This window comes from Punica granatum, chromosome 1 (assembly GCF_007655135.1).
Source record: "Punica granatum isolate Tunisia-2019 chromosome 1, ASM765513v2, whole genome shotgun sequence".
Lineage (NCBI taxonomy): Eukaryota > Viridiplantae > Streptophyta > Magnoliopsida > Myrtales > Lythraceae > Punica > Punica granatum.
Window position 1 is genome coordinate 47,040,918 of NC_045127.1, and position 21,147 is coordinate 47,062,064.

General features: G+C 40.5%; 3 protein-coding genes across 3 annotated transcripts; 1 reads left to right on the plus strand and 2 right to left on the minus strand.

Annotated features, from left to right (window-relative positions):
- The first annotated feature begins 7,596 nt into the window (after positions 1–7,596).
- Positions 7,597–8,941, plus strand: LOC116192064 (auxin-responsive protein SAUR36). Its single transcript, XM_031520483.1, has one exon. The coding sequence runs from the start codon at positions 7,910–7,912 to the stop codon at positions 8,402–8,404; it is 495 nt and encodes a 164-aa protein (XP_031376343.1). The 5' UTR covers positions 7,597–7,909; the 3' UTR covers positions 8,405–8,941.
- A 1,466-nt stretch (positions 8,942–10,407) lies between these two features.
- LOC116201513 (vacuolar-processing enzyme) lies at positions 10,408–13,803 on the minus strand. The gene is made up of 9 exons (XM_031532778.1): positions 13,387–13,803; positions 13,019–13,183; positions 12,305–12,461; positions 12,125–12,210; positions 11,836–12,035; positions 11,611–11,659; positions 11,320–11,529; positions 10,995–11,201; positions 10,408–10,919 (listed from the first exon to the last, which is right to left on the minus strand). The coding sequence occupies exons 1-9, from the start codon at positions 13,786–13,788 to the stop codon at positions 10,737–10,739; spliced, it is 1,659 nt and encodes a 552-aa protein (XP_031388638.1). The 5' UTR covers positions 13,789–13,803; the 3' UTR covers positions 10,408–10,736.
- A 582-nt stretch (positions 13,804–14,385) lies between these two features.
- On the minus strand, positions 14,386–18,353 carry LOC116201503 (hsp70-Hsp90 organizing protein 3-like). Its single transcript, XM_031532768.1, has 7 exons — positions 17,239–18,353; positions 15,992–16,280; positions 15,787–15,872; positions 15,429–15,652; positions 15,269–15,335; positions 14,836–14,895; positions 14,386–14,727 (listed from the first exon to the last, which is right to left on the minus strand). Exons 1-7 carry the CDS (start codon positions 18,118–18,120, stop codon positions 14,614–14,616), a joined length of 1,722 nt encoding a protein of 573 aa, XP_031388628.1. The 5' UTR covers positions 18,121–18,353; the 3' UTR covers positions 14,386–14,613.
- Between the last annotated feature and the right edge of the window lie 2,794 nt (positions 18,354–21,147).

Consider the following 21,147-nt stretch of genomic DNA (forward strand, 5'->3'; position numbering starts at 1 on the left):
TACGGTAACACTACTTTTTTCGATGGGAAAAAAAAGTTCACATGAATAATTGATTTTTTTATTTATAATGAAGCATGGAGCATCTACGACAATGTTTTTTTGGAGGGTTACTTAGAGAATGGTAAAAGGGATACAATCTGTGGTCCAATTAGTTATACGGGGCATGCATTGAATCGTAGGGGAGCATGTTCTTTCTCTCTTCTCTACAAAAATCCAGGTTTTGAAATTTTTATTCCTTAGCTTTTCCGATCTCAATGCCCTGTCGAATAATACTCCTATCCTTTTAGGAAGAAGCTGAGGGACACTCGTGGGCAAGCAGCATTGGCCATTTCTTGTGATCTGTTCCTCTCGAAAGTGATATTAATACAAAGGAATTATGTGATTTTCTCCGACTCCTCTCGAAAGTGATATACACAGAGACACATGTGTATATATATAAAAGACGGTTTTTATCTTTTTTTAAAAATGACCAATTCCATCTTATATGAGTCATGAAGTACTCGTGTTTTGTTTTAGAAATTGTTTCGTTTTAGTTCATATATGAACGGTACATATTAAAGTTTTACATTTATATGTCGTAGATATGTATGATTGGGACAGCGTCGCTAAATCGGTCAAACATATACGGCAAGGCTTCAATTATACTCAGGCTGAGGTATATATGAACCTCTCATTCAAATTCATTCTTGAAAAATCATATTCTAGTATTGGATGATTGCAGCGCGCTAGGCATGTTGTTTGGTTTTTTTGTGGTGTACATTTACAATTTTTTTATATTTTGATGAGATCATTGTAGGGATACTTTGTGATATATATATATATATATATATATATATATATGAATATTAGACACTTTTTTTTTTGGGTAAACGAAGGACAAATAAAAGACATATTAAGAAGGCATAACTTAAAAATTGGGAGAACTTTACTCCTTAATAAACCGACCCGATTTGAATATAAATTAGTCAGGGTTTGTAGGACTTTCAGATGCTGGATGATGCATACATAATAAAAGAAAAGTGGTAATTGTAGAATAGGTGGGCACTTTTTCATAAGCCAGTAATCGTGCCAAAGTACGAAAAGACATAATTATCATTATCCAGTTTGTGTTTGTAACTTTGGAAGGTTATCTTTCTTTTATTATTATTCTTGAAGTTGTTGAGAGTGAAAGAACAAAATATTTAGGTTAAATAATTAACGAGAGAAATGTGAATTTATCAGATCATTGGATTTACCATTATATCAGCTCAAATTTTTTAGGATGTGAATATGAGCCAACCATTTATAGGGCTATGGACAATTTAATTGAAGTAAATTTCACATTATCAGAAAAAGTGCATAAATTTCCATAGAAATTAGATACTTCGGTCATATTGTTTCAAGTGATTAATAGTTTTTTTCGTTTTTCAGTTGTAAAGTGATTAATAGTTCAAACTCATGGAGTAAGTAATTGAAAGGCGAGTATGACGATAGGCCTTTTCGGGCTGGATTGTTTGGAAGAATCTATCAAAAGTAGGACAATAGAAATTACAAAATAAATAAATAAAAATCAGAAGAATTGTGGAAAAAAATAACATAATTTTATTATATTGGGATCATGGATTTCTTTTGTAACTGAAAAAAAAAATAGAATTAAGAACCCAGATGTAATGACAATTTGAAGGGGGGCTAAAAAGACTTGTATTTCGATGGAAGTAATACTGATCATCAAGCATTCCCCGACACCTAATAAGACTTACGTAGTTACGTGTACGATGAAAAAGGAAAAAAAGAAAAGGGGGGGGGGGGGGGGGGGGGGGGGGGGGGGGAGGGGGGGAGTGGGAAGAGTGTTGATGAATCATATATCATCCTTAAATATGCAATAGTCGATCGAGGATACATGTAACGTAAAAAAGTTATAGGACATACACAAGGTAGGGATGTGTACACATCCCTCTAACATAACCTTATCACCTATGTGAGTGGGTTAGTCTCGGATTTTTGTCTTGTGAGTGGAGAAAGTTACAATCGGGAGAATTTTAATTCTTAATGTATTGATTCGACTTCAACCAAGTGAATTAATCGAGATCCACTGACCTTTGGATACCAATTAACCTCATCCATTGGTCTTGGGTCCGGCTTTGTTTCTACTTTCCATTTGCCCCCAACACATTTTTCTATTTTTCACTTTTTCAGCCTCCGCCCTAATCATAATTCATGGGCCTGGGTTCACAAATTCATTCATGGGCTCATATTGGGCCGGGCCTTCCAATTTGGAATGATTAATTCTTGAAATATAATTAAATTCCGAACTAGTCCCGATTAATTAATCAGTCAAATGGCCTAACTAGTTACCCAAAAAAAAAAAGTCCTACATACTGATACGTATTCTTGGAATTCTTGAATCAGGTTGGCAGCAATGAGGTTCAAATTATTTGAAAAAGCGCTTCCATCTATGGACAAATCCTCTTAAAGAGAATAAATAAATAAATAAAGATCTATCCGAGTGGTTAATGTTTGTAAAATTGAGTTAACTGAACTACCAAGATCTCACATGTCGATATCACCAAACCAAATTGAGTAAATAGAAGAGTACCTGAATTAATTACGGAAGCCAAAGGTGAGCAAGAGACAAGTATTGTGGTCTTCCAAGTCTATATGTCAAGACGTGGGCTATATCTCTGTCTGAGTAATGAGACCCCAAAATAGCGTTTATTTAACGTATAATTCGTGGACTATAACCTCTCAATTGCATCTAAGTACCTGAAATTATTGTAATTTCTAATTCTATCCATCATCAAATCAGAAATTACCTTATGGCATCTACATATTAGACCCCCTATTATACCGAGATATCGTTAAGGCACATTACTTAAAACTATAATAGATCACTTAATCAGACCAATAACAAAGATATTCATAATACATAATTAATTAATATATATGTTCGACCACAATTATTGAATAAAATCCAACAGTTAACATTTACATTTATGCAAGTGGTGATTTGTTGAATCAATCTCCACCAAAATATGCATAAACTCTTTTAACTTAACCATGGTTTATGAACACGAAACACCATTGATACGAAGCTGATCAGGTTCTTCCATTTCGGTTATATGGAACACACATTGCGGAGTCTACATTCGTACCTTTATATGGGTGTGTATATATATATATATATATATATAGAATTCTTTTTTTTTTCTCCGATAAGTGTGTGTGTGTGTGTGTGTGTGTGTGTGGATATAGAATTCATCACCGCTCGAGCCTGCTTAATTCCTTCATTTAATTAGGGTTTCTATCTGTATGAGATGACAGAAACCCAAACCTTCAATCTTGAAGAATCTTCAACTTGGTAGACCGTACGGATAGTGATGCAATTATGTCTTAGATGAGACACCATCTCTGTAAATCATATACACAATATTTGTATGCATGTTTGTACGTATAATTTCCACCTCATCGATTGTTAGACTGAGGTGGGCTACAGAGTGAATCGATTTTTTTTTTTTTCTGTAAGAGAGTGAATCGATTTATTTAATTAAATCGGGCAAGTCCGGTTTTTGCTCTCCTCCAAATTTGTTCTCTTGCTCTTGCTCCCTTAGCTTGCTTGTGTGTCTAGACTTATATTACTTACGGATATGTCCAGACGTAGATGATGAGTATAATAAGTATGCAAATCTGTTTTCTTTTGGTCTTAAAATAACCCTACAGTTTTATTGGCCCCCTGGCAATTAATAATTGATTAATTAATTAAATTGCGTGCAGCTTTATGTAATTCCAACCTGGCAGCAGCAATTTCATGAATAATTTAATCGATAATTGGTGGGTCGAATTGAAAGGTGTCTTTATCAAATCTCACGAACAAGAGATTACATGGATATCAGATTAGATTTCATTTGGGAAAAAGGCGATCCTTTCTTCCCTTTTTCCATTTTCCGCTGAAGTAATACAATGCCGTACGTGCATTAATTCAAAGAGTTGAACTTAATTTATAATATTAGAGAGAGACGTCCTATATGTATGCACCGGCTCGGGAAAATTCTATGGTACGTACCCATAGCGTACGGTGTCGTCCCAGTACCTCACGTATCGGCTTTCGTCATATTCTCCTTTCCCATCTCTATTATAAATATTATCTTCTTCTCTTTTAGGTTACTTTTTTCTCTTTTATATTATAATAACGGAGGTGACCGATTTAGGGGACGATAGGGCAATGGAAACCAAAAGAATTAGTATGAAAAACTACACTAGTAAGAATGAGACTTAGAACCGTTTGATTTCAGGACTGAGTATCACTATTTTATTGAAGTATATGTTGAGGAGTGTAGAGTGTCGTTTCCTAGGCAATTTTCCGCTATTAATTAAGTAGAAAGCGGTGTCTGGTGAATAATTTTTTTAAAAACATAGTTTAGCCCAGCATGTTGATCGGTGAATATGAAACCTCTTTGTGTTTGTCCCTCGCTTCAAAGAATCATCATCTATAAATTCGATAATTTTAAATTAGTATGTCCAAACAACTTCTAACCACATAAATGGCATGAAAGTATTACACCAAAAAAAGGAAAACCACGGAACTAATGTTTGTTTCGCAATTGAGAACCTCCGAGGCAGAACAGTGTGTGATTTTGCCACTGAATGATGGGACTTGGAGGTGGGATACCTTCGGTCACCTCTTGGATAACCACTCGGCACTGCATGTGGCTGCAATGAGGCCACCAATGGCTGAGGATGCGGCTGATAGTATGTCCCGGAGACTGTAGCCATTGGGTCGCTTTTCAGTATTTTCGGCATTTAGATTGATCGCAGCTGATTCATGGGCTGGTACGGGGTCTATGTGGAAGCTTATTTGGAGCTGGAAGGGCCCGCAGCGGATTCGGAACTTCCTTTGGCTTGTGTGCCATGACCGCCTCCTTACCAATTCCTATAGGGTAAGGTGTCATCTGGCTTCCTCGAGTATATGCACATTGTGCTCAAATGGGCAGGAGAATGCACTCCATGTGTGTTGAGAGATTGCGAGCGAGCTAAGCAGCTATGGTTAAGCCTTGTGCCTTCGTAATCTGGTTTTTTCTCACTTTCTCTGCGAGCTTGGATAGAGTCAAATCTGAGGCGCTACAGGGCTGACGCAGATGGTAAATGAGCCAGTATTTGTGCTGTTGGATGTTGGATGATTTGGGGGTGGCGAATAAGGAGTTGTATGAAACTGATCACATGCGTCCCACCAACATGGCAGCACCGGTGCTGCAGTTCCCGAACACTGGCCTCCAGGCCATCAGCTCGACTGGTAAGCATTCTAAACCCCCTAGTGAGTGGCGATGGATCTCTTGGATTAAGCCTCCCCACGAGTGGCGTAAGCTTAATACTGATGGGGCATTAAAGGGGAACCCAGGTCCCGCAGGTGGAAGTGGTCTTATTCGGCATTGCAACCGGAGATGGGTGAGTGGTTTTGCACATAACATAGGAATATCCTCAGCGGGGATGGATGAACTTTGGGGTGCTTTCGTTGGTTTGGGGGCATGCTTGGGACCTTGGAAATAGGCGGATAATTTTGGAGGTTGATTCAGAGATAGTACGTGGTCTCCTTAAGTCTGAGAAAAGGTGTGCTCCACAATTAGCCCATCTAGTCGAGCCTATTAGAGCTTTACTTAAGCGGATAGGTATATCTAGATTCAACACACTTTCAGGGAAGGTAATGCTTGTGCAAATTGGATGGCTCGTTTGGTGATTTAGCTACCACTTGGATCGCACTTCCTCTCTAGCCCACCAGCAGGTATAACTACACTACTCTTTAGCGACACTGTTGGGCATCCTTACCCCGCTTTTGTTTGATGTAATTTTTTATTTATTATGTTGTTGTCCTTTTCTCGAGCCTTAGCTCCGATCAATTTACCCAAAGAGAAAAAAAAAAGAAGGAAATATCATCTAAAACACATGTGGCATGCCACTCAATCGGTCGGGTTTGCTACGGTATCATGATATTATCTTGATCGTTTTATATACCATTATGTTAGATTCTTTTAAATATAAAGGAGTTTGATCAAAGATCTCAAAGTCTCTGATACATAAGAGGCTTTCGAAAGATTCCAAAACTCTTCACGTCTTAGCTTTTGAGATTGTGTGTGGATGCGGCGGTCCATGGGCTCCATCCTACGAACAATCATAATCTTATAGCAATGCGAAGTATATATAACATTTGACTTATAAACTAGTCGACCCTGTCAACAATATATCAGTATATTTTTTCTTCATGAAAAGAAAAAGAAAAAGAAAATGCCAATTAAGACGAAAATTATATGAATTATACTCCAATACAAAGATTGTCCTTTGTAAATGATGGATTAACAATAATGTTTAAGAAGTGTGAGTATTTTTAATTTCGTTCATTCATGAACTTCTTCTTCAAAAAGAAAATACTAGTTTAAGATAAATATAAAGAATGAGAAAATTGTAATATATATGATTACCCCAGCATCCTAAAATTTTCATAAAAAAATTTTCGGTAGATAATTTTCATTCGTATAGTGTTTTTTCTTCATCATTTTTCAGTTTTATTTTTTTTCCAACCCTGAACTTAAATGGTCTTCATTTACTGATGGCTCTTTTTAGGAATGACTTCAAACAGCTATACCAGGACTAGCCCCGATTAGCCCATACGTTAGCTTTTTTTTTCCTTCTTTAATCCTATTTATATAGGGATTGGATGATGTAAAGCAAACGCTGAGATATTAGAATATTGCCAAAATCAATCAATTTTATTTTCTAGGTGAAGGAACCGATTATCCTTGAGTTACTAACTGATATAAAGTTTCTATTTACACGTTAGTTTGCCTTGATCACAAAATACTTTCAGTAATTATGGAATTCATGCACTGCAAGTAAATACCACTAATTAAAAAGTTGAAAATTCAGTTTGTCGCTGAACTATTTACAACTCTTATAGTTTAAATTCTTTTTTTTCCTTTTCTTTTGCTAGATAAATTATATGATTTGGCAAAACTCATTGTTTGAATTCAATCATTTTTTGTTTGTTGGAAAAATTCAATCAATTTAGACTTTGGTAAATTGGTAGGAAAATAATATTCAGTTTTGACCCAATAAATATACGCCCAAACACGAAAATTTTCACAATAGACTAGTGCCCGACGTCAGATTCCTATTGCGAAAGACAAAATCCAAGATCAGAGATCTAACACACTATCAGATATTACAAATGAGAATAGCTAATTAAACCTCCCAAAAAATTATATATATATATTTATATATATATTGGTGTAATCACATACTTAAATTTGGAATTGTATTAATTCATGAAATGAATTTTAACTTTGTCCCTCTGGGCTACCCAACGGTCATGACTCCTATCAAAAGAAGACATAGCATAATAGCGAGCACTCTCGCATGTTGACTTAGAGGTCGCAGATTCGACATCTACCATTTATGTCATCTTATTAGTTATTTAAAATTTCTCTTTCATTGAGCTTCCTTTATAACCAATTTGACCAAAATAAAAAATCACGATTCCTCGTATCAATTTACCGTTACTTTGCTCCTTTCGTGCTTATCTTCTTTATCCATATGATCCTTTCTTCCTTTAAATTTCACTTTGGTCACTCTCTTCCTTTTTCGTCGATCTTTTGGGCTGTCGCTCTCCACACTTTCCTCCTTATGGAATCTCCATGCTTCTGTACAAATAGATCCCTTCAATTGATCATTTTTCTCGTGCACTCTCCGACTCTTGAACCGTCCAACCCGGCGTTCCTGGCCCTCTGACCACTTGCTCTTTCCAGATCTCTGGAAAAGATCTCTAGTTTTACTTAGTACACCATCTTTCTTGCCAATCGCGAGATTTCTTCTAATAATATAAGGAAGCCGATCGAGCCTTATTTATTGAAGACCGCCGCACGACGGTTTTGTTTTCCGCAGAGGAATGATAAATAGAAAGAGAGGATTCAGAATTCGGAGGAAGCTGGCGAAGGTCTTCCACTGGATGACACGACGACAGATGAGGAGCCCTACCCGGCGTAGCCTCTCTTCCCCGGGGTCTAAGATCCTCAGGCTTGGCACGTACCTCTCCCGTGGAGCCCAGAGATTATGCAGCTTCCGGTCTAGAGGCCGTGGATATGTCCGGGTTGGCCACGAAAAACCTGTCAGGCACGACGTCCCGAAGGGCCACCTTGCAGTGTACGTGGGCCAGTCGGGGGACAGCATGTGCAGGGTCATGGTGCCGGTGATATACTTCAACCACCCGCTGTTCGGGGAGCTCCTGAGGGAGGCCGAGAAGGTTCATGGGTACAATCACCCGGGAGGGATCACACTGCCGTGTGGGATCTCGGAGCTCGAGCGGATCCAGAAGCGGATCGCTGAAAGCGGCCGATACCGGCATTTGGACCGTCACAAAGTTGATCAGTATAGAATTAGCTAGTGGACCGGCCGGCTGGCGTTACTCATCACAAGTTAATGATTGGCATGTACTTGGGACCGGGGAGGGAGGACGACAGCATCGTCTGAGGGCGGGCGTTGTGCCGAAATTCATGACCGATGATTTTTTGTTGTAAACGACAAAACGTAAGGGTAATTTAATATACTGATATTATTTTGTCTTTTTCTTGTTTTTGATTTCGTTGTTTTTTTTTTCTTTTTGCCCTTTAGATTCTTCTAAATTTCTGTGAATATAGTTCCGATGTTGAGATTCCAAACCATGGCATTTGATTCTTTTTCTTTCTTTTTTTTGGTGAACACCATAGTATTTGATTTTAACAAGAATAATGACTAGGAAAAAAAATGCTTTGCCAGCTTTCCATAAGCATAATTGTGGGGTTTGTGTATGAAGTCTACGTGTCATTTAAACTTTCTCCAAGTTTGATTGTAATTATTAGGTTGTGACATGCTGATTAAAAATTAGAGGTATAGCGCAGTAGCGCACCTCTCGCCTGGTGACCAATAGATTTCATGTTCGATACTCAGTGGGACTACCCGTGTTTCTTTATTAGATATTTAAGATTTCTATTTCAATGTACTAGATCCATTGGCCTCCTTTGTAACCAAAAAAGATTAGGCACACTGAAGAGTATAGCTCATTTATATAAACTAGTGATTCAGTTTCATTCACCAATTAGGAAAAAGAAGGAAGAGAAAAGAGCACTCTACATCTTTTATTAAATCGCCCTAGTGTTCAGAATCTTTTTAGTCACAAAAAATATCCACGGTAGGATTTATCAGCTTCTAATTTGGGAATGACTATACTACGTTTAACAAATTTAGACTTTTTGAATCGAATGAACTTGTTTCTAATGGTATTTCAAATTATTATAAGTGAAAAAAGCTTTATGATAGCAAGCACAATTTGTCTTGGAATTAATTAAAAAAAATAAAGAGAAAATGTAAACCTATAATTTGTTTCTTTTTTCCATGGAAGAAAACGTTTTAGAGTGATGAACCTAGCATAATCAAGCATACTGTTCTTTTCATTCAAAAAGGATGATGTCTTGCAATTTTGGGCAACATGGAGAAAAATCAATGTGCACATCACTTTCTCACTTGGCAGCCATATTGGAGGGGAGTCCCGCTCCCGCATGGCTGGCTTTTCAATCACTTTCATCAATTCAATTAGGAGATAATTTCGTATCAAAATGTCCTTCTCCGGCCCCTTACTAGCTAGTAGAGAAAATTCCATTGAACCAGCTGTGTTTAAACCAAGACAGGCTTCTTATCAAGACACGTAGGAGAAACCCGACAACATCGGTGTGATAGCTGGTAATCTCACTCGACAATTTCTCTCGGCAATAAAACAAACGGTTCGAGATGGTCCATTGGCACATACTGAATACAAGAGAAGCATATACGATTACAAATATGGAGATCATAAGCCCGAGGACCTCAATTTGTTGACTCCCCCTGAACGTCCTGCTAGATCGTACGTGTCCGGGATAATATAGAGTTAATGCTGCTGCTTGGTTGTCGGGATTACAACGATTGGCTTTCGCAACAGGTTCATCCTATGGATTCTTGCATTTCGGAACCTGGAACAACCTTAGATCAGCGAAGGTACAATTTAACCCCTGGTATTCATCATCAAGGGCATGATGATCACCATGGTTTATGTATATGTTCGACTCCAATGACTACGTCGAGCTGAGCCAATTGGTTGCATCACAACGGCAAGGGAGGCATCCCTGCCAAGCTCATAACTTGCGACATAATGGCGAGGAAAACAATTCGACATGATGCCCTCAGAAGAAGGCTTTTGATTGGAGCCCGATGCTTACTCCATATTCTTATTTGCATCTCTATCGTCCTTATTGACTTTCCAATCCGATCGTCTTTCGGCTGCTGAACTATTAATAGGGCCTCCAGCCCCACCTTATTGGCGCATAGCCTCCTGATTAAGCCTCGAAATTCCCATGCACCACAAAACTATATAGCAGGTACAGAAGTAGTCTTTTGACTATCACAGAAGGAAGATCAGAGACAGCAACAAACCCGACAAGACGATTTCAGCACAGCACAACCAGGCCCACATCGGCCCTTCATGTCAGCTCGCAGTAAGGATCGGAGAGCCTTATGGCCCATTTCTATCCAACATTTAGAAGAGTCCATCGCAGAAGGAACATACATTACACAGCACCAAAGGAAGTATGCTTGATGCTTCCACTATAACATTGAAAACATTGACTATGGAGAGTTCGGAGGATGATTTCCCCTTCTTTGGCAGACCTTTTATTATATTGTACATCTTCGTGCATTTAAAACCACAATCACGCACTATATCCAACGTTGGAGGGGTGCCAGTGGCCTTCCTCGCGTCCGTAGCAAGTGGTCAGACAAGCATCCTCCATCGCAGCCTCGGACACGTCGCTGTTGCATATATTCGCAAACGCCCTCATGTGCTTCATCCCGTATTGAGTCAGGGACCCACAGTGTGACTCAAACAGCTGAACCTGCATCACGCTCAAATTGGCTCAGTTTTGCGTGTTTCCTTAAATATATACGTTAACAATTCATAGAACAATTACCATGGACTTCAGGCACTGCCAATCATCCACAAGGGGTGAGCCTGGCTCTCTGACTGCACTTAGAACCACTGAACCTCTTTCTGGTCCGAAGAGCAGCATCCCAATCATCTCGATGCTGCCATCCAAATGAATCCGATGCTTCATGATGCCCATTATCTGCCCAAGGATCTCCCTCCTCTTCTCCATCGCTCCTTCCGATTTCTTATACTGGAAAAGGTTCAAGAAGTTATCAGATTGATATACACAGTATATGATGACAAAGTATGACATAATCGTGGCTTCTGGGGAATGAGAAATTGCAAGGAAAGAGACTCTAGGGACCTACCATTTGCCAAAGGAAGTGGAGATCAGCGTCTCTCTGATTGACGACTCCTAGTGGGGTGTCAAAGTAGAGTTTGTTTGGTGGGAAGTTGACGCTTGCAGGATCGAAACCTTGGTAAAGGTAGAGCTTCTCGGTCTTGATGCTCTTGTTGCCATATTGCATGACATGAGATCCTGCATTGTACGTATTGAAGTTCGAAGTCCGCAGTTTCACCTACCAGAATTACACATGAAACTCAGCATCCCCCCATATTCTCAATATATTATGTAATCACCGAATCGCAACAACACTCGCCTGTTTATACTGTTGTTTCAGAGTTTCTTTCTTGAGATTGTGGGTCTCGCTGAACGCACATGAAAGTAACGGTTAAATAATCAAAATATAATCCTATCTACTAATCTTCCAACAGTTTATTAATTTTTAGTCATTCGCGGTCCAGAGATCGTACATGCATCTGTTTCACAATATATCTATATCAAACTGAATCGACCTCACCAAGATAGAGTTGCTTTTAATTACCTGTCCTCCATCCATGCAACGCTATATAAGTCTCCCAAGCAGGTGATATATTCTGGAGGAGGAGAAGGGTCCATTCCGGGACAGTAAGTCCCAAAGCTGCTCTCCTGTGCGTTTGAGGCTGTAGTCACGTAAATATCCAAATCCTCTGGCATTATCCCATCAAACATGCTCCCACTCTCACATGATTCCACATAGATCACCTGTATTACGAATCAAATCGAAACCAAAGCAACCCCGTTTTCAGAGAAACTTTAATTGTATATTAGACTTGAATCTCTGCCATATTTACCATCTCTTTGTAGCTCCCAGCAGAGTGTTTCTTCTTCAGAACTTCGATGAAGTCCCCGGCATAGAGAAACGGCAAGTTGGGCATCCCTGTTGAGAAATGATTGTAACAAAAAAAAAATAGCGGTAAGTTCACCAAGTCATTCATTTCCAGAAACAGAGGAATCAGAACTGCAAAGCTCACCAAGAACTCCAGGTCCCCCGTGATCGGAATAGTACAAGAAGATCCGGTCGCCAGCCTTACTGTTAATGACCTTTCCACTTCCTCCCTTCACCGCATTCTTGTCCCCAAGAAGCACTGCGTACAGATTCTCAGCCGTAACATTCTTGCCATTGTAATCCTGAAATATGTGATAAGTTATGCACATGAACCTCAGCGCTCAATCGATTGAAACCAAGTTAAATCTTCATCAAACTTTGCAGATCCTACATAATAGCTGTTCTAGTGTCCCACGTCTATCGTACACGTATCCGTGTGCCAATGACTATTGCCTGATCAAACGTAGTTGATTTATAATCTGTCGGTGTTTCCCCTGGTCCAAAGTGTATTTGCATCGTCAATAACACTCCAGAAAATCACCATCTCTCATCTGTTTGCGCTTAACACATATCCCGAACTGGCTCCTTCTAGACTATAAATCAAGAGCATATAATGTCTATGGTGTAAACAATGATCAATATACCGAAAGAAGTGCCGTTGCCCCGACTAGCCAATCAGAGTCCATCCACATGGCCAATGATTATCAATAGATCAACCCAATGGGAATGAACAGCTTTGATTGTTTCCCAAGTCATGTATACCATCATCTTACAGAGATAAAAGGGGGTCCCTACACCATCATTGATTTGTCAAGGTGTGAATGCAAAGATTGGTTGATATCGATGCGCAATAACATACCTTGGGCACTCCGGCATAAACATCTTCACCCTGAGGGTGGTTGATGATGGTGCCACGCCTAGGATTGAGCTCATGCATGGCGAGGTCGTCATACATGAACACCACAATATTCTCGTCCTTGAGACCACCCTTTTTCAGTATTTGGTACGCATGGCATACATCAGCCTGCATCCCCACATCCCATTCCACATCATATGATAAGCGCATGCACGTAATTTACTAAATAAACAACATAGTCCTAAAGTTCTTTGTGATTAGAGGTCCTCGGATATCGAGTCCGCGGTCTAAACCGGAGAGTCATACGCTTGAATTGACGAGGAACCAAACTCAAAGCAAAAGAGAGAAGGAAGGGCTCTTTAGTGAATCACCTGGTGCCTGTAATTTGAGTAGCCAGAAGAGCCAGCCACGAGGACCGCCCACGTCGTGCCGGTTTCCTCATCGGTGCCACCGCCACCCTCCTCCGCATGCTCTTTCTCTGTCGGCATCAGAATTTCCGGCTCCCCCCAGTCCCTCAACCGAGCAGTTGCTCGACCACCTCGTACATATCCGAAGCAGAGGCCATACATTACCAGGACCAGCAAACAAAACCTAATGGTGGCGGAGACAGAACATTCCATGAACATATAGCTGCAGAGACTCGGTGGAAGCACTTCAACGGGGGAGGGCGCGGTAACGGGGGAGAAGGGAAGAGATGGAAAGAACACAAGGGGAAGTTTGTCTGAAGGAGGAGGAGGAGGAGGTGATGATGAAGTGGAGACCCGATGTTGCATGCACAAGAAGAGAGCGACACGCGTGGCAGGTGTCCAGCCGTTGTGGGGTCCAATCAGACCGACGAGCTTTGCCTGCTTGCTTTCCCTGCCTGCCTACCCCAAAGCAGTTGGAATTTTCTTTTCTTGTTTTTTCTTTTGGGTTTAAAATAAATGAACCAAAAAGTGGAGGGGCTTGGACCGCTAACCATCTTTAGCAACTCGGACGTCATGACAAGTCGCTGGCCCAGGAAGATGACTTGACTGCCTGCCTCTGCAAGTGCTCGGGATGGAAGTAGCGGACAATCACGACCTCCAGACTCCGATGTTTTTACCTACATGGATATATCTTATCCTCCACTAAGGCGCTAACTGCGAGCCCCGATTATTAGTTTTCTCAGCGATTTGAATACACAATCCAGGACACCAACATGCGTTGGGGGGCAGTTTTACGATGATGTCTGAATGTGAATTTTGCATTTAATCGATTGAATGTGAATTTTGCAATCATCAAATTATAGAAACAACAGATCCACTTGTTATTCACCCACAAATTACACGCGAGCCTTACGGACGAGAATCCTGTTGACAGTGCACCCGATAAAAGTTATTAGTTGAATCTTATCCGAAAGTAACTCAGCACAGCAGAATTCACCACTTGTCAAGGAAACTGGGATATAAAAGGGCGCAGTGTACACAATCGAAGAAAGGAACCGAATGCTAAGACAAAATTTCAAATACAGTTCTTTTTTTTTTCTTCCAAGACACTAATCCAGGCCAAATTCAATCCACACCATCTGCATTACAAGTTGAACAGGAGGCAAGTTAGGCTTTTCTCTGCTGCAGTTTTTATTTAATCTGGACGATGCCCGCGCTGACCAGCTTCTGTATCTTGTTCATCACCATCGGGTTCTTCGTGTGATCTTGAGCGGCCTTGGGGTTCTCCTGGAAGTCGATCAATACCTATATCACCGAACAAGCCAAAAACAGCCACATTAGCCCTTCCATCCCTGGAAAGCAATCGATAGCACACCAACCTCTACATTACCAGAAACATTTCTCTTCCATTACCTGTCTCATGACCGGGTCGGTGAGAATGTTTTGGATCTCTGGGTCCTGCATTGCTTTTGCCTGCAACATTCCCATAAAATATCATGATCAGCAACCTATCCTCCCTCTTATTTCCAATGCCTCAAGAAGTCAAATTCCCCGCTAACCATCCAGTTAGACTAAGATTGTTAATCGAAAGCAACCACGCCGTGAGATTTAAGACTACCTTCACAACGCACTAGAAGAGAGGTTTACTAAAGACCAATCTAACAAGACCAGTTTGTTAGAACCAGTATAAATCTAGAAGTTACAAAACCAAGTTTAGTTACGAGCATTCTAGCTGAGCCTAGTTCACAGTGTTCTTGTCTTCTAATTGCAGAACTTTGCCTTACCATCCACAGCAATTGCAGATTATGGTCACATAGCTTCACAATTTCCAAAAAGAAGTTCATACCTGTCTCTCCTTCAATTCTTCTGGGGTGAGATCCCCACGATTAGCCTTGTTTATCTGTTCTACACATCTGGAAACAGCAGCACCAAAAACAATTAAACCGTTGCCTCCAACAAATCACATGGCGGAAACTTACAAAAGGCTTCAGAGATGTAGTAGATACCTTCTTACACCATCTAGCAATTCCGGGTTGTTGGGGTCATGTTTCAGGCCTTCTTGGTATGTCTCCAAAGCCTTGTCATATTCCTTCATGAAAAACTGAATAGCGCCTTTTCTCGTATATCCCTTGGCAAAGGTGGGATCAAGCTCAATACACTTCTCTGCATCCTTCAATCCCTCAGGCATGGCACCAAGTTTTGTGTAGCAGGCTGCCCTGTTACTGTAAGCCTGAAATTCGATGACCACATATAAGCAGATGCTCAACCGAACAAAGGAAAGAAGATAGACTCATCACTGAATGCTCCAACTCCAGGACAAAGACAGACACATAGAGTCAGCAGTCAGATAGGCCAACAAGTTACCTTCGGATCTTTCGGATTCCTTCTCAAGGCTTCTGTGTAATGCCTGATAGCTTCAGGATACTTCTGCTGCTTGAAGTATTCATTACCTGAAAAGGATAATGAGACCCAGTCAAATCAAAATAGACTCCCAAAGGAGAATATATTTCACAGATATCTGTTTACTCACTCTACAGGGGTGAAGATGGAGAGAAAAGCTGCAAAATACCTTTCTCACGCTCCTCATCAGCTATTTTGGGGTCAAAATACTCTTGCTGCTCCAGATCTTTCTTCGCTTTCTCAGCATCATTAAGCTTCTTCAAGGTGTCTGGGTTCCGATGTTCTGTAAGAGCTTTCTGGAATGTTTCAATAGCAGGTTCAAAATCCTTCGAGCACTTTGCCATTTTTACCAGGGCACTTCCCTTCCTGGTTAAAGCTCTAGCAATCATCTTGAAGTCCGATCTCAGCTCTCTTCCCCGTTCAACAGCCTTGTCACAATCCTTAATACACTCCTCATACTGCAAAGACCAAGCACATGATCATTCAAGAGAATCCATCAGATTTGACAAATCCACGAGCGAACAAGCACCACATATTTGTACGAAAACAGGAATAGAATATAGAAAAAAAGACTAAACACTGAAACAAATGGCTGGAGATAAGCAACGGAGTACAAAGGCAGACTGAAGGAGGCGGCTCAACCAGTTAACGACTAAGACACAACCAAAACAAAAACATAAACAATTACCATCATGTAGTAACATTCTAGATATCAAGCTAAAGACAGCTTATCACGGTTCAAAGTGGAGAAAGCAGCAAGTGAATTTACTGCCTCAGATTCCAAAATAATGTGCAATTATCCAAAATCGTCCTCCAAAGACAGCGGTCATAAATTGTTGACCTCTCTGTTAAGCATTTCCAGGTACCTAAACGTGCAGCATAATTCAATAACGTACACATAACCGTCCAATCCAAGCCCGATCTAATAAAGCCCGCGTAACCGTCCAATCCCATTATCAAGAAATCGTTTTTGACATGCCATCACATCAATATCTTCAGTATTCCTCACACCCATGGCTCAACAAAATCAATATAACATATCACCAATCAAGTAAATGAACCGATAAAATCATCAGTAACCCCAGCCACGATGGTTCTGTGGATACACGGACTAAAATACCTATTTTGAGGGACATCGATGACCCAGAGCGTGAATCCTACCAATTATAGGTTCATATTTGGCGTCCTACCAAATTCTAAACGGTAGTTATCGCAATCACTTATCTTCTCTATGGTTTGTGATTAGACATTGATAACAAATATCAAAAGACAGAACATTAGGCTTCCTAAACAAACAAGAATAAACGGCTTGTCTATATTTCCACAAGTAAGCGCCTTGCTCTAGCGAAAGATTCGATTTGCAGACAGACATTGCATGAAACAGAACAAATCTGAATAGAAGGAAAAAAAACTTACGTTTCCCATCTCCAAGAACACAGCAGCTCTGTTTGTCAAGAAGGAGATGTCCTCATCATCGAGCTCAATGGCTTTCGTGTAGTGCTGAATAGCAGTCTCGAAATCCTTCTTCTTGTAAGCTGCATTGCCCGCTTCTTTCTCCTTCAGAGCCTGAGCCTTCCTCTCCCTTGCTTCTTTCTCCTCTTCTGATATTTCCATGGGATCCGGCTCTGGTTCAGGGTGAGCCTGGGGCTCAGGCTTCTTCTCCGGCTGTGAGGGCGGGTCTGCCGGCTCAGCCTCAGGCATGTCCCTGTCCTCCTGATTAGGCGAGTGGAACTTCACGTTCAGCAAAACTCCGAGCGCCTGCATCACCCTCTGATCCTTCAAGTACAGATTAAGGCTGCTGGGATTCTTCTGAATTTCCTGCATCATCTTCACAAAGTCCGGCTGCTGCATGAAGACTCTGGTGGACGGCTCGGCGGTCAGCTTCGCCCACATCTCCGGCCCTTGGAACACGTCCCCGAAGGGATTCGGGGCGGCCCGGCTCCGGGAAGCTGCGGCCTGGGCATCGGCGAGGCCGGACTTCAGAGCCTCGTTGTTGGGATCCATCTCGAGCCCCTTCCTGTAAGCGGAGACAGCGTCATCGGCGTGGCCGAGGCCGAGGTGGGCGGCGCCGAGGCGGCTGTAGCCCTTGGACCAGTCGGGCTTGAGCTCGACGGTCTTCTTGGCATCATCGAGGGCCTCGGAGTAGCGGAAGAGGGAGGCGTAGGCGGCGGATCGGTTGGAGTAGAGGACATGATTAGTGGGAGCAAGGGCGATGGCGTCGGAGAAATGACGGACGGCGGACTCGTAGTCGCCGGCGGAGAAGGCGGCGTTACCTTTGGCTTTGGCTTCGTCCGCCATGGAGACAGATCGAGAAGAAGAATCAACGCCTCGCAGTCAGCACACCCAGAAGGCAAAGAAGTGGAAGGGAGGAGGGTTTGGGGGGGGGGACTAGTGGCGGATCGTCGATTGATGAGAAGAATATATGAAGGTGAAGCGGAGGGGGAAGGAAGAAGACGAGAGAGTTCTGGCGAGGGTACCAGTGTGGGTTCTGGAATGTTCCGCTTCGTTCATCTCATTGACTCCCACGAAGACTTTTCTTTTCTTGGCAGTGGCAGAGTGCTCGCTTGGGCTTTGATGACAGAGCCAGCTGAGCTGGGCTATGGTCCTTGGCTAGGGCCCGTGCTGCCTGCCTTTTGCCTGTCACAATATTCCGCCTGGTTCCGCGTCGAGCCAATCCCGAATCATCTCGACCCTTGCTCGGCTTGCACCCAATTCAAGGCTGTGGATTGGCCAATGACTTCCTCTTTTTTTTTTTTTTACTGCTGCTATAAATATAATCAATTTACGTAAATGCACGTATCGAATAAGTAATAAAAAGTGAACAGAGTATCGTTCCCACGAAAATTAATCTAAACTTTTATTTGGTACCAGAATTAGGACATTTTGTGTTTATTTAGACAATTAATTTCTGAGATTTTTTTAAAGATAAAGCATAAAATTAATAAAAATAATAATACCTGAAGCAGACAACTTCACATTGGATTATTAATAATCGGATCACCTATTTCACTTGCTATTGAATGATCGATTATCTTATTAACCTAGAATTTTTTATCTTATCGCACGTCTTTCGATAGCTACGAGAATGTATTCCCATGTATCAAATCAACTACAGTATTCCTAGGCAACCGACTAGAAAGGACCCATTAAGATCAAACCCACCTAAGACGATTGATTATTTATAATCCTCTCGCAAATTAATTAATCATAGGTTATCTCATCCCGAGCCTAAACTTAGAATCCAATCCCAAGTTCATCTCAGTTGCTAGAACAATCTAATTGGTCGCCAATTAATCCAATAGCATTAAGAACGAAATAAAATAAACACGATCAATCAATCAGTAAGCAAAGAAGCAAGAACACAAATTAAGATTAAACTTTAGGTTTCGTTGATACCCTAGGTAAAACAGATTTAGCTCATGATGATAATGGAGTTCAACAACAAAAAATTTGAAGAAAACGTAATAGAATGCAAGAATAAGGAAGAACTAAAAGAAAACACGACCGGTCTTGGGCTCGAGTCGTTTCCGTCTTCTCCTCGATCACCCAATGCTCCCCACGTTTACTTTTTTCCCGATGCCAACTCACCTCTTCATATTCAACCAAAAGGCCTTTAAATATCCCGAAAAGATTCCAAGAAATTCTCCTAGAAATCCAAATTTAATTTTCTAATTTGAAATAAAAGCAATCCCTAATATATTGTTTTCTAGACTTAGTCCACAAGGTATCATATTGCACAATACTTCCCAAGATGTCACATGGCCTAAAATTGCCTAAAATACTCAAGAGAAACCAGATATGCACTCAGCTCAAATTGCTGTGACAAAAATCAATATTGCCGCGACAATTTCATCTAATTCGGCTTAACGGAATAGCTAACGCAATTTCAGAACTTTGCAACAACAATTTCATCTAAGATGACTTCATGCGCTCTCTTTGTATCCCGAATATCGAACTTAGTACTTGAATTCCTCATAGCTTCATAATTATCTAGGGGTGGCAATTCGTGTCGTGTTGTATTTATATGTTCGTGTCTAAACGGACGCGAGTCATCGAAATCATAACCTGAACACGATACAATTACTAAACGAGTTAGATTTTGAAAACAACGATCTGTTTATATCCGTGTCAACCTAGACACGATATGTTAAATCTGTTTATCGAAACATGTCATAGTAGGTACACGTATCCATACACAACGCGATTATTAAACAGGTTAGATTTTAAATACAAATGACATGTTTATCCGTGTCAATCCGTTCGAGCATATTGAACATGCGTATCCATACCTACCTTATTTAAATACAAGTAAGGCTACTAACGGTGTATACCCCAACTTCTACCAGGAATTTAAATGCTAGGATTCACAGCGAAACAACTAATTACTCATATAAGTAGAGACGAGCATTACAAAACAATGCCAACAAATGAACAAGTGAACATCATAGCAAATATGGGTAAAACACCATCTCTGTAAAATCAATTTCTGCTAAACATCAGAAACAAATGAACATCAGTTTTTTTGTGATGCAATGCTTCCTCTTGAATATATGACCATTCTAAGCCATCTTAACACAATTAATAACAGTCTAAAAGTTTAAAAAAAATTTGAGAAACCAAACTTGATGACCTTCACCATAAGTTGCATCACTCGATAATAAAAGACAATAGTTAAATTAGCAAAACATCTGGCCATCATCCAGCCAAAGAAAAATCCTTGCTCCATGTGCCATCTTTAATGGAACCTAAGAATACATGTTTCAATGTAAGTAAAAAGTTATTGCAATATATAAAAGTTAAAGAAAAGCAAGGAAATTACTTGTATTCAAGACATATATATCTTATAACCATTTTTTACCATTCCATCCGCGATACTTGTAGAAGCATATAATATATCACATAATAGAACCCTCCACAACCAAACATATGAAAGATACTTCGGTAACACTCACATAACAAAGAAATATTTAGCTTTTTAAAAGACTTACTAATTCTTAATTGACTATAGTATTGGACCCTTGAGTTGATGGCTCCTCACTAATATGTAAGTTCATCAAATTCTCAGTGAGTTGATACATGGAAATCCCACAACCATCTACATTCGAAATAGAGAAAGATCAATAAAAGAACTTTAGAAATCATATTGAAAAGTATACTTACCAGCTAATCCATAAAGCCAATCTCGAGAGCACATGAGTTCTTCCACGAGGTCAAGTTTCAAAGAACTTTGATATTGATCGAGAACACGACCTCCACAGCTAAATGTTGTCTCTGAGGCAACCGTGGATAGGGAAATGCTCAAAATATCACAAATCATATTTGCAA

What these genes read in the sequence shown, in the direction of transcription:
- LOC116192064 (XM_031520483.1), top strand. Translation starts at nt 7,910, where the DNA reads ATGATAAATAGAAAGAGAGGATTCAGAATTCGGAGGAAGCTGGCGAAG.
- LOC116201503 (XM_031532768.1), bottom strand. Translation starts at nt 18,120, where the DNA reads ATGGCGGACGAAGCCAAAGCCAAAGGTAACGCCGCCTTCTCCGCCGGC. An exon ending in AAGAATTGAAGGAGAGACAG is followed by an intron (nt 14,896 to 15,268) that starts GTATGAACTTCT and finishes GGAATGTTGCAG; the next exon opens with GCAAAAGCAATGCAGGACCC. An exon ending in CCGACCCGGTCATGAGACAG is followed by an intron (nt 14,728 to 14,835) that starts GTAATGGAAGAG and finishes TCGGTGATATAG; the next exon opens with GTATTGATCGACTTCCAGGA.
- LOC116201513 (XM_031532778.1), bottom strand. Translation starts at nt 13,788, where the DNA reads ATGCAACATCGGGTCTCCACTTCATCATCACCTCCTCCTCCTCCTCCT. An exon ending in GTTGCATGGATGGAGGACAG is followed by an intron (nt 11,660 to 11,835) that starts GTAATTAAAAGC and finishes ATGTGCGTTCAG; the next exon opens with CGAGACCCACAATCTCAAGA. An exon ending in TGAAACAACAGTATAAACAG is followed by an intron (nt 11,530 to 11,610) that starts GCGAGTGTTGTT and finishes TAATTCTGGTAG; the next exon opens with GTGAAACTGCGGACTTCGAA.